The 12,743-nt window shown below is 34.5% G+C and overlaps 1 protein-coding gene and 1 pseudogene across 1 annotated transcript in view; both read left to right on the top strand.

Moving 5' to 3' along the window:
* BRIP1 (BRCA1 interacting protein C-terminal helicase 1) overlaps positions 1-12,743 on the top strand; it is a 188,171-nt gene that overhangs the window by 52,547 nt on the left and 122,881 nt on the right. The window contains exon 6 of the mRNA XM_035026682.1: positions 11,592-11,882. Within this exon, the coding sequence (XP_034882573.1) occupies positions 11,592-11,882 (291 nt within the window). The remainder of the gene's footprint in view (positions 1-11,591; positions 11,883-12,743) is intronic.
* On the top strand, positions 662-1,609 carry LOC118024670 (annotated as a pseudogene).

Raw genomic sequence — 12,743 nt, 5'->3', positions numbered from 1 at the left:
TCTCTATCAAATAATAAATAAATAAAATCTTTAAAAAAAATAAAAAGAATGATTTATTTTGAAGAAGTAGAAGCCCATTCAAAATAAGGTCAAGGAAGAAATATAGTTGCCCTTATTGGAACTCAAAAGTTTTTAGGTTCTCTTTAGGGCCTCAAGTTTGTCTTCTTTGCCTCTCTTTGCAGAATTCTCTCATTTTTTTTCTCTGTCATATGAATTTACCATGACCTCTCAGAATGGAAACCTTGAAGTCTTATGAAATGTTCTTGTCTACTCTCTATAGTTAATCTAAATGACCCAAATACAAGTTCTTGGAAAATGAATCTTACCGGTCTTGCTATGCATGGGAGTATTTTGGGTGTGGTCATGTGTTATTAGGTCTACCTTTTTAGCAGAGGCTATAGATGATAAACTCTTTTAAGAATATAGGGTTGGGGGGGCGCCTGGGTGGCTCAGTTGGTTAAGCGACTGCCTTCGGCTCAGGTCATGATCCTGGAGTCCCGGGATCGAGTCCCGCATCGGGCTCCCTGCTCAGCAGGGAGTCTGCTTCTCCCTCTGACCCTCTCCCCTCTCATGTGCTCTCTCTCATTCTCTCTCTCAAATAAATAAGTAAAATCTTAAAAAAAAAAAAAAAAGAATATAGGGTTGGGGCTCCTCCTCGCCTGTCCTCTCCCGGCCAAAGTCCGGGGGACCAGAGCGAGACGCGGGGACCATGTTCCGACGCAAGCTGACGGCCCTCGACTACCACAACCCGGCTGGCTTCAACTGCAAAGATGAAACAGAATTTAGAAACTTTATTGTTTGGCTTGAAGACCAGAAAATCAGACACTACAAGATTGAAGACAGAGGTAATTTAAGAAACATCCACAGCAGTGACTAGCCCAAGTTCTTTGAAAAGTATTTCAAAGATGTAAACTGTCCTTTCAAGATTCAAGATCAACAAGAAGCAATTGACTGGCTTCTTGGTTTAGTTGTTAGACTTTGGAGATAATGCTGAAAAATACAAGGACTTGGTACCTGATAATACAAAAAATGCTGACAATGCAACTAAAAATGCAGAGCCGTTGGTCAACTTGGATGTAAATAATCCTGATTTTAAGGCTGGTGTAATGGCTTTGGCTAACCTTCAGATTCAGCATCATGATGATTACCTGGTAATGCTTAAGGCAATTCGCATTTTGGTCCAGGAGCACCTGACCCAAGATGCAGTTGCTGAAGCAAATCAAACGAAAGAGGGCTTGCCTGTTGCTTTAGACAAACATATTCTTGGTTTTGACACAGGAGATGCAGTTCTTAATGAAGCTGCTCAAATTCTGTGATTGCTGCATATAGAAGAGCTCTGAGAGCTACAGACAAAAATTAATGAAGCCGTAGTAGCTGTTCAGGCAATTATTGCTGATCCAAAGACAGACCACAGACTGGGGAAAGTTGGAAGATGAACATTTTAGGATTTCAGCTTCTCACCTCCTTAGTACCATTGGGAACCATGTACGCTCTGGCATGTGTTTGGAAATCAAATGGCACATTTTCAAGGGAAGAATCCTAGAAAATTGACTCTGTTCTCGAGATTTACCATCATTGCTTTTTCTTTAATAAAGTTCAGGAAAGTGGATTTTTTTTTTGACTGTTATGTTTATGTATCTATAATGCCGACCCCGAGCTTTGTTACAGAGACAATACAGATAGTCAAATCATAGGAAAACTTAAAATATTTTATTGGAGTAATCTAGAAAATTTGAGAATTGTTACATCTTTGGTATTTATAAATGTAGTAACTTCTGTGGGTAACTATAGAGGGACTTACAGAATCAGAAGATACAAATTGAAACATTCTAGCACCTTTTAATATAAATAGAAATGCAGTGATGCAGAGGTAAAAAAAACAAAAAACAAAACTTAGAACTTTCGCTGGAAAACTATAAATAAGTTGTTTTTTTTCCCACCAGTTCTGCATAGCCTTCTCCAGGTCAAGGCTTATGATCTTTAGGATTGTATCTTTATACGGATAACCTTGCTTTAATTTCTTGACCGGAAAATTAGATTTAAAAAATTAGATTTGGGGTTGTCACATATTCTGATCAGTTCTTAGTTGAATGAACTTGACCTTTTAAATATGATAGAAATGTTTATTAAAAAATTGCTTTAATAAGCAGCAATTAAAATTGTTACTTTAAAAAAAAAAAGAATATAGGGTTGGCTGGGCACCTGGGTGGCTCAGTCGTTAAGCGTCTACCTTTGGCTCAGGTCATGATCCCAGGGCACTGGGATCGAGTCCCACATCAGGCTCCCTGCTTGGCGGGAGGCCTGCTTCTCCCTCTCCCACTCCCACTGCTTGTGTTCCTGCTCTCATTATCTATGTCTCTGTCAAAAAAATAAATAAAATCTTAAAAAAAAAAGAATATAGGGTTGGGGCACCTGGGTGGCTCAGTCAGTTAAGTGTCTGACTCTTAAGTGTCTGACTCTTGATTTCGGCTGGGGTTGTGAGATGTAGCCCCTTTCGGCTGTGCACTCAGTGCAGTCTGCCTGTCCCTCTCCCTCTCCCTGCTTGCCCTTTCTCTCTTTCAAATAAATAAATAAAATCTAAAAAAAAAAAAGAATATAGGGTTGGACACATGTCTAAAGAGGTGCCTAGCACAACATCTTTATCATGTATACTAAATTCTTGCATATATAAAAATACCATTCTTGCCTATCTTCCTTTCCAAATACTTTTTGGTTATTCTCACTAGTTTATTTTTCAGATTAAATTTAGAACCTGTTGTAGTATTTTAAATCTACATTGATATGGTAGCTGCTAGCCACATGTAACTATTTAAATTAATAAAAATGTAGTTCCTTAGTTGCATTAAGCACATTTCAAATACTCACTAGCCCCATGTAGTAGTTAGTGGCAAGTGTACTGAATAGTGCAGATACAAAGCGTCTGTCATCACAGAAAATTCTATCGGGTACTGCTGCTTTAGAGGCTTGTATATTGATAATAAGTTATCCCTTTTTTAATGCTCATGAAAGAGTCAAAAATCTCTATTTTGTGTAGGTTTTGCTTGTAACATTTTGGTCAATTATATAGGAGAAGGTGATGTCACAGGATAGCTTTGTTTTCTCATTTTAAAAAGTTCACTGAAGGAAGTTTGAAAAATATGTAAGTGTGCAGTTGGATTAATTTTCACCAACCAAATAATACATCTTTTTATCACATTTCCTTTATTCCTGGGTTCTATTTGATTCATGTCTGATTATTTGGATTTCATAATCATGTAGTTTTGTTCAAGAAGAGCAGATAAGTATTTTTCTAATACCACATCAAGAGGTACATTGATGCCAGTTTGTCTGACCACTGTATCATTTGACCATTTGGTTAAACTGGTGTCCATGATAAAGGCACATTTTTCTTTTGCTGTTAATAAGTAATCTGTGGGGTGATATTTGGAGGATGTATGAATATCCTGTTCCCCAACAACTTTACACTCAATGATTTTAGCATCCATTTAGGTAGCTTTCAGGAATCAGTAATTACATGAGAGTTGCAAAATGGTGATTTTAAAAATTCTGTTTACATACAATTTTTAGCTGATATTCTGTAAGGAAGAGCTTTCCCTTTTCCCCTCATACTCTTTGATTTATTTATTTTCTTTTTTTTGTTATAAACACCCCAGATATGTCTCATGAAGTTGGCCAGTGTGAATTACTATACTTTGAGACTTGTTGCTATAGGCACTTCTGTGTAAAGTGCTGTTAAACCAAGAGAATTTTTGCTTTATAGGTTTGGTCATTTTTAACATTTGTTTATTCTTAAAATGAGAATTTTTATAGAATATAATTATTATAAATTTAGGTAAAAAGTTTTACTGCTTTGGATCTTTTTTGATTAATTCTACTGAAACATAAACTTTTCAGAAACTGGGGCAACTGTGTTAAGGAATTCCCATTTACACCAGGCAAGAAAGTAAACAGTAAGTGGAGAGTAGGGTAACAAACACTTACGGTATCAAAAAACAACCGTGAAAAAGATCTGTCTTAATGTGCTAGCCCATTGCAGTTTAACATATTGCTTACAACCTTCACAATAGAATTTGAGTGACTTCAGTTACACATTCCAGGAGACTGGCAGTCTGTTACAATCAGAGTCTGAACTTTAGAGCAGGCTAATTTACAGCGATGGGATGAAGAAAGTTGTGGATTTGTATTACACACTCTCACCTGACACTGTATCTGATCCCTTACCTGCTGATTGACATCTTGAATGAGCTCTTTGAAGCAAGTTCCAGCTTAATTAAAACGTTTGCTTGGTTAGCAGTGATCTGTGAAAGCCTGTGATAAATATTGAATCAGGTTCACCTGCTGGTTGCTGTGAGTGGATAAACAGCTGCTTTGTGCGGTTTAATCATGAAACTGGCAGTAGAGTACTACTGTTTGAATTTTTTAAAAAGAACAGTTGAGAAGGTATAGTTATGTCACTTTTGCTATCTTACTAGAGTGTGTGCTTATGTGAGATTTTGCACAACAGGCATTCAGTACCTGTTTGGATGGCTTAGACAACAGCAGTTGGTTGATAAAGATTAACAATAAACCCTCTTTTTTGTGTCTCAAAGATCATAGTATAATTCTACCTTCATTGGCTTTTTACCACTAGCTTTTTATGTGCATGGCATTCTGAAATTAAAAAGGGTAATATTTTGCTTTTTTGCCAAATTAAATGGTAGATGAAAATGAGCCTGTTAAACAGTCTTTGTTTTGAGGTTTAAGTTTATGAATTCCAACTTTTCCACAAAGTTATCATGTATTTATAACAACTTGAGGAACTCTTTTAGATTTTATTTTTTATCTGTAAAATGGAGTTAAAAATAAACAATGGCAATAAACTAGGTGTTTTAGAATTATGTTAATATTAGGTAATTAACAAACAAAAGATAAATGAATTTACAAGCAGTGGAGGAACCTTTGTAAAATTGTCTTCTTTGGACTCTGAACTTGTTTATTCTTCTACAGAACAAATGTGTCTCGCCAAGTTGGTTGTAAAGAAAATGCTGTTTCCATTTGATTTTCATTATAAAATCAGACATAAATTCTGGAAGAAAGCCCTCACCCAGTAAGTCACAGTCCAGTCTTCTTGAGCACCTGAGGAAAGTTTGGACTTACTTTCTGGAACTGCACACAAAATTGTGTCTGTAGTTTCTGGGTGATCTCAAACCCTCTCTTCTGTAACAGTTCATGGACCCTAAATTAAGAACATATTTCCTAATAAATTAGGTTGAAACATTTTGGTCAAGAGGTATTAAGATGAAAGCTATCTGCTTTCATAAGCAGCTGAGGAAGAACCAGAATAGACTGTATTTGTTATGCTAGGTTTCTTTTGAAGTACTTTTTAGCATTTTTCAGATATATTGTCCACTACAATCCTTAGCTCCAAAGATTATCTACTACAGTGGGGGTTCCTAATTCTCTACCTAAAGTTTTATAGTTTTATTCCTATCATCAGTTTGGAATTTTATGGGGAGAATAAAATTTTATTTAAGTTACACTCGGTCTGCTCAACATTGTTTTTTTGATGTTTATGTTGATGCATGCAACTCTGGTTTTTATTTTTTTCATTATGGGTAGTATTCTATTGACTGAGAAAAAACCCCACAATTTATTTATCCATTCTTTTTTTGATACATTTAGCTTGTTTTCCTCACTATTAAAACAATGCTGCAAAGAATATCCCTATTGTATCTGTCTTAATGTGCAAGAGTTTCTTTATAATGTATACTTTACAGAGTCATGCTGGGTCAGAATGTCTACGTATCTTTGATTCACTAGATCAACAGTTTCCTCTACAAAGTGGATGTGCCACTTTCTACTTGGGTCAGCAGTGTGTGAGAGTTGCTTCATATCTTCTCTAACACCCTATCTGATGGATGGGAAACAGAATTGAATTATGATTTTAATTTGCATTTTCCTACTTAGTAATGAGGTTGAGCATTAAATTATATATCTTTTCTGATGTTTATTGGCCTTTCAGCTTTTCTCTTGTGTGATTTTCTTGTTCTGGGCCATCTATTGGATTTGTCTTTTAAAATTGATTTGTTGGAATTCTTCATATGTTACAGATACTGGTCTTTGGGTATATGCTATCTTCACTTAGTCTGTGCTGCTACCTTTTTCCCTTTTTTTTTTTTCTTTTTTAAATGAAGGGGAGTGCCATTTTAAATAGAAATTTTACATCTTAACAAGATTGTGTTTTCAATCATTGTGTTTTTGGTGTATTGTTTAAGAAATCCTTCCCCACGTTGGGATCATAAACATATTTTCCTATACAGGGCCAGAGACGTTATTTATCACAAAACATAAAATACTTACTTTCTGGCCCTTTACAGAAAAAGTTTGTTGTGTGCTTTAACAGTCTCTTAATTGAGAGTTTTGGGGTTTCTTTTTCTTGAGGAACATAATGTAAATCTTGTTAGAAAATATTTGATTTAAATATCAACTAATAATAAGTTAAAATAGTTTTTTTGAACTAAATTTTATACCTTACCTTTAGGAATATTTTGTAATTGCATTCAGTAAATAATGCACTTAGAGTACTAACTTTAAACAGTTCTGTAATTCATGAGTGAAACTGGTATCGATAAGCTCCAAAAACTGCTTTGTACAACAAGAGTGAAGCATTGTCAATGAGATAAGGTGACACTTGTCATTATCTTCTGCTTGGTTTGATCTATCAGGAATTCTAATATTTCTTGAATGAATGAGATAGAACATATAAAGTGTTTAGCACAGGGACAGTCTTAATAAATGATCACTATAATTAACAATGACTATATCAGGATATGTGTTTGTTGCTCACAACTATAAAGTGGCCCAGATATTAGCATAACAAGATGATTTTTCTTTTTGGCCTTGAAAATAACAGATTGCCCTGCACTTTTTCTTTTAAAAGCTAACCTTTTTATTTTGAAGTAACTTTTTGATATGTGAAGAACTTCAAATCAGGACATCAATTATGCATCTGTTGGATAAATACAGTGTTGTACATGTACAGTACTCGGCTTGGGGACGTAAGTCACAGTCTTTCAATTAAAAAAATTTAAGTTATAGTCATGTGCAAAACACCATGTTTCTGAATGAGTTATATAAAGAAATGTAAGACATAGTTTCTGTCCTCAAGGAATTTGCAGTGTGGTTGAAAGACAATACATGCACATGTGGAAGGTTTTAGAAAAGTATGTAATTATTTCATGGACCTAGTTTTCCCTTTATTTCCTACAAATTAACTTCTTTTGGTCTTTTTTCCTCTTTACTTTTTTATATACTTATTTTTCACATAAATATAACCTTTTATGTCTGTGTTTAGAATTCAATTCAGAGCCTCCTTTTAGAAGGTTACCTGATTTTTGACTTAGCAAAGTAACTTCTCTGACAATGCAACAATATCCTTTGTTATTTTCCATTTTTAAATGTGTTTAGTCACCATGCTCATTTTTATTTTTCAACTATATAGGCATAGTAATTTTTTTAATGTATTTTTTAAAGATTTTATTTATTTGAGAGAGCGAGTGAGTGAGAAAGAGAGAGCGCATGTGGGGTGAGGGGTACAGGGAGAAGCAGACTCCCTGCTGAGCAGGGAGCCTGATGGCAGGGCTCGATGCAGGGCTCGATCTCTGGACTCCAGGATCATGACCCGACCAGAAGGCAGACTCTTAACCGACTGAGCCATCCAGGCACCCCTAGGCATAGAAATTTTTATGTTGTTGTTTTTGTGGGGAAAGGTTGGAGAAAATTATGAAACTTTAGACCTTGACATTGTATCTTATTCTACTTGAACTTAAACTTTCTGAAAGGAATAGTGACAAGGACTCAGAATTTGGTCTTTCTTTCAAGATCAAATCTTATAATCTTTCTTCATTCTTTCAAAAATTTAGATATATATTTCTATATCATAGGACAAGAGGGAGAATAGATAGAAATTGTTAGACATGAAGAGAATTTTCTAAAATCCTTGGTTGCTGACCTTCTAAGAACAGTTTGACTATTGTAGATTTGAAATGTATTTTAAACAATTGACTCCTACATATTGAAAGAATATAGTGTCTCGCCCACATGCATCTCTTGTGTTTCTCCTTATGTATGTAGGCTCCATGCCCAACGTGGAGCTTGAACTCATGACCCTGAGATCGAGTCGCATGCTCCACTGATTGAACCAGCTAGGTGCCCTATAGTTTTTGTTTGTTTGGTTTGTTTTTTCTCTTTAAATGATAATGGAATTTTGGTGTTATTTGGGTTGGTTTGGTGTTACTTCTTGTCTTTTGTTGAAGTAAAAGGACTCTAGACCGTTTCTATAGGAGAAGCAGCCATCTCTTAAAGGGCTTGGCTCTGCCACTCAATGTAGCTACTTTCAGGCCTTAGAGTTTACAGGTTTTGGGGAGCCTATATGTTTTATCTTTCTTGACATTCAGATACGTTGGATGAAAGTGAATACTTTTTATTCTCCATTTCCTAATGCAGTCTCTGTAAATTCAAAGGTCAAAATCAAAAGGAAAATATCCCTTTGAAAGACAAACCTGATAGCTTGTTAGCAGGAGAAATACTTAATGGAAGGTACAACATTATTTTATTTTGTTCATTTATTGTTTCAAGACGGCTAGGTCAAAGTGTTTTCAGAGCGAGACCATAAAGTGTTAGCCTATTAATTGGATTGGAGGATATTATGACTTCCTGCCATGACTGTTTTTAGTGTTCTTTCTCTAGTTTTCTTACAGAATTGGAAGTAGGTGATTTTGGTACAAATAATTCTCTTTTGTTGCTAAATAAATGTCTTTTCGAAGCCTCTGTTCTCCTACCACATTCAGTTTTTTTCTATATTAAATATGATTGTACCAAATCCATTAAATGGAAACTTCAATAGAAGATCACTTCTGAAGAAATAATTTTTCTTTAATATTGCAAAGGAAAAAGAATCAGCTTTCTTTCTTAATTTCTATCTTCTATAATACTTGCTCAACCACCTACTGAAAAACCAAATTCTTGAGTCAGCCTCAAATTCATAGATGATATAATTACTTCAGACCACTATAAAACATAACAAAAATATGTTTAATATAAAATTACCTATAGTTTATAATTCTATCAGTTATGGAGTGAAAAACGGATTTAAGGTACCTAAATAAAGCTGCTTTAATGGGAAAAGTTTCTTTCTTTTTTTTTAAAGATTTTATTTTATTTATTTATTTGAGAGAGAGAGTGAGAGAGAGAGCACAAGAGGGGGTAGGGTCAGAGGGAGAAGCAGACTCCCTGCCGAGCAAGGAGCCTGATGGGGGACTCGATTCTGGGACTCCAGGATCATGACCTGAGCCGAAGGCAGTCGCTTAACCAACTGAGCCACCCAGGCGCCTGGGAAAAGTTTTCTGAAACTAGTTCTCAATCTTTTATTTTTGTTCGTTACAGCTACTATCATAACATTTTAAGATAGGGAGATCCTTTTTTAAAATTATTAATGCCAAATTCATCCCTTTTAAAAAGTAAAAAGTTTCAATACAAAGCAGCAAGTTATAAAAGTATATAATAGCATCCCTTTTTATTTGAAAAAATATGGGAGATATATATGTATAAAGGTCTTTAAGTTATATATTAAATTATTTGTCATAGGTGGTTGACTTATTTTTATTTCAATATTGTTTGGACTTTTGGTTAGAAAAAAGTGGAATTAAAATAAAAGGTGTAGGTGATAAAGCTTTAACTGAAATTGATGTTGAAAGTGTTTCATCAAAAAGGAGGTTTTCTAAACCTTGAGAGAAGACCATTTTATTGGATTACTTTTATGCTTGGATATAATATAGCCATATGGTATATAGCATTTCAGTATTCAATTTAATATTCAGTATTTAATGTATTGTATCAAAGGAAGAGAAATAGTATAATGAGTGAAAAGATTAAAGGTACAGAAAAATAAACTAATTCTGCTACCTAGAGTTATCTTAATTCATTTACCAGGTTAATTAATTAATGTGATCATTGCAAAGGCCAAAAAAAATTTCAGTCAGAAATACCATGATATAATTTGCATTCCATTTTCTGTGTGAGACTATAAATTGTTAGATATTGCAACATATGTAACATAAACCACATGTCAGCTGTTTCCGCCTCACTGTTGACAAGAGCCCCATTCATAACTCTTCTTTTTATCCTTTCAGTGAATAAGTAATTATTCAATATAGAAGGCAGGATATTTGGAACTGGCTATTTAATGTGGCAGCACTCTGTAATGAAATCTGCTGCTACTGGCAACCTGAGAGGGGAATGTAACAATTCCAGCATGGCTGTAACTTTATCTGCTTTGACTGACTTTATTTGGCACATCAGTGAACCTTTTATCCCAGTGAGTGACAGCTCCAGAAGGGTCACATTTACATCCATTCTATCATGTATTGTAATATTTAATGGAGGACAAGGTTGAGCGAGACTGGGAGTAATTTGAACTTGCTTTTCCACTGAGTTGAGGCTGAAAGACAGCTTGATCCCCAGTATTGTGGTGTAACGTGCTATGACTTAGCATTTGTTTATGAAGGCTATTCTTACTGATTATAATTAAAAAAAAAAAACAAACTTCGGTTAAAAGGTGTATTTGTTCTATTGAACAAATTCTCTTAAGCTACTGTGCTATTTAGCTTTTTTTCCCCATCAGTGACCACTTCTATAAACTAACGATTTCACGGGATTTCTCTTAAATGAGGCTGCATTTTGTCTCATTTGTATAGTAATTGAGGTTGAGGAGGGAATAGTTATTAAGAACTCATGTTTCTAATATATAGCAATGAACTTTTTATTTTATTTTTGAGTTTGGAAACAGAAGAGAAAAATCAGGTAAATAACAGACTATATTCCTGCCGTTCCATATGTTGCGTTTAGGAGACATTTATCTAATTATTTTAATTGTGGAACTGAATTATGAGTAAAATTGTCCAGAAAAAGCTATCCTTAAAAATTTTACTGATGGATTTGAATTCCATGACAGGTAATGGAATTTCAGATGTATTTGTTCCACACAAGCAACCTGCCTCATTATTAAATATTAATAATTTGCATTCATTTGCATCCCTTTGCTAGAGAATAGTTTTCTTGTTTTTAATGCTATTTTAGATTCAACTTGATATTTCTATTTTTTTTGTAAGGTATATTTAAAATGCTCTTTAAAGTGTTGGTATAGAATATTTGAATGAGCTACACTGTGAACAAAAATAGCACTATCAACTCGAAACTGTAGTATTACGAGTTCATTTGAAGCCTGAGCAAAAATGAAAATTGTACTCCATTTTGTCTTATTTTTCTAATTAGAATTAAAACCTCTTAAAACATTTGGAATTTGAGAGTCGGAATATGTTAGAAAGCCATGCAAATATGGAAACACTGTAACTTTTAAGAGTGCAAGAAAAACAATTTGAAATGGAATTTGTATTTTTTTCTTTAATGGCAAGTTTTAGATAATGTAATATCTTGACATTTCTCTTTATTTGACAGTTGTGATTTATTACTTATAGATTCTGATTCTGTGCGGGGTTTAATAACGTTTTTTGTGGTAACCAGGCATAAGTTGTCTTTTCTTTCCTTTGTTTCAGCCCCCTGGTCACTGTTCCAGGTGTTGTTGTTCTACTAAACAAGGAAGCAGTCAAGATTCCTCAAATACCACTAAGAAGGATCATGGGGGGAAATCCAAGATACCCAAAATATATTTTGGGACACGCACACACAAACAGATAGCTCAGATTACTAGAGAGCTCCGGAGGACAGCGTACTCAGGGGTCCCAATGACTATTCTTTCCAGCAGGGATCATACTTGTGTCCATCCTGAAGTAGTAGGTAACTTCAACAGAAAGGAAAAGTGCATGGAATTGCTGGATGGAAAAAACGTGAGTAAAGTTATTTTGTTTTAGAGAAAAAAATAAGGCTGAAAAGATTCAATTTACTCAATTTTTTACATGTTCATTTTCTGTTTCATATGTGTTTTCCCAGTGATAATCAAATAACTTATGAAAACCAAATGAATTGCTAGTATTGCTTTTTTTTTTTTTTAAGATTTTATTTATTTATTTGACAGAGAGAGACACAGTGAGAGAGGGAACACAAGCAGGGGGAGTGGGAGAGGGAGAAGCAGGCCTCCCGCTGAGCAGGGAGCCCGATGCGGGGCTCGATCCCAGGACCCCGGGATCATGACCTGAGACAAAGGCAGACGCTTAACCACTGAGCCACCCAGGTGCCCCTAGTATTGCTATTTTTTGAGAAATAATTTTACCATAAGAAAATCTATCTTCAAGTTTAAAATGATAGGTTTTGGTTCTAAAGCTTGGGGATATTTAATTCCTTGAAATTAATTTTCTAGTACCTCTTTGAAATCCCGCTACCAAAAATAGTCAAATATGGATGATGTCATAGGAGGAGATAAAAGTATTTAAATAATTTAGCCTAATTCGATCTAATTAGTATATTTTATATATTTTAAAACTTCATGAGAAGATAGTTTATTTAGGCTCTCTCTTTGAGTAAATTTTTAAATGCTTTTTAATTGAATGAGAAATATAATGATTATCCTATCTTGTAATTCTGATAAGTACAAACTTCTGTTTCAAAAAAAGTTATATTAAATTATTAACTTTAAAGATATGTCGTTGGTGGTTTTGAAGTTTTCCAGGGAAATCTTGAATAATATGAATTTGGTCAAGGTGGAATTGAGAAGTCTTCTTTAGTAAAAACATAATTTATTTGGCGGTATT

Source organism: Mirounga leonina, unplaced genomic scaffold, assembly GCF_011800145.1.
Source record: "Mirounga leonina isolate KUSES-001 unplaced genomic scaffold, KU_Mleo_1.0 Mir_200, whole genome shotgun sequence".
In the NCBI taxonomy this organism is placed as follows: Eukaryota; Metazoa; Chordata; class Mammalia; order Carnivora; family Phocidae; genus Mirounga; species Mirounga leonina.
This window is presented reverse-complemented; position numbering and strand designations above follow the sequence as displayed.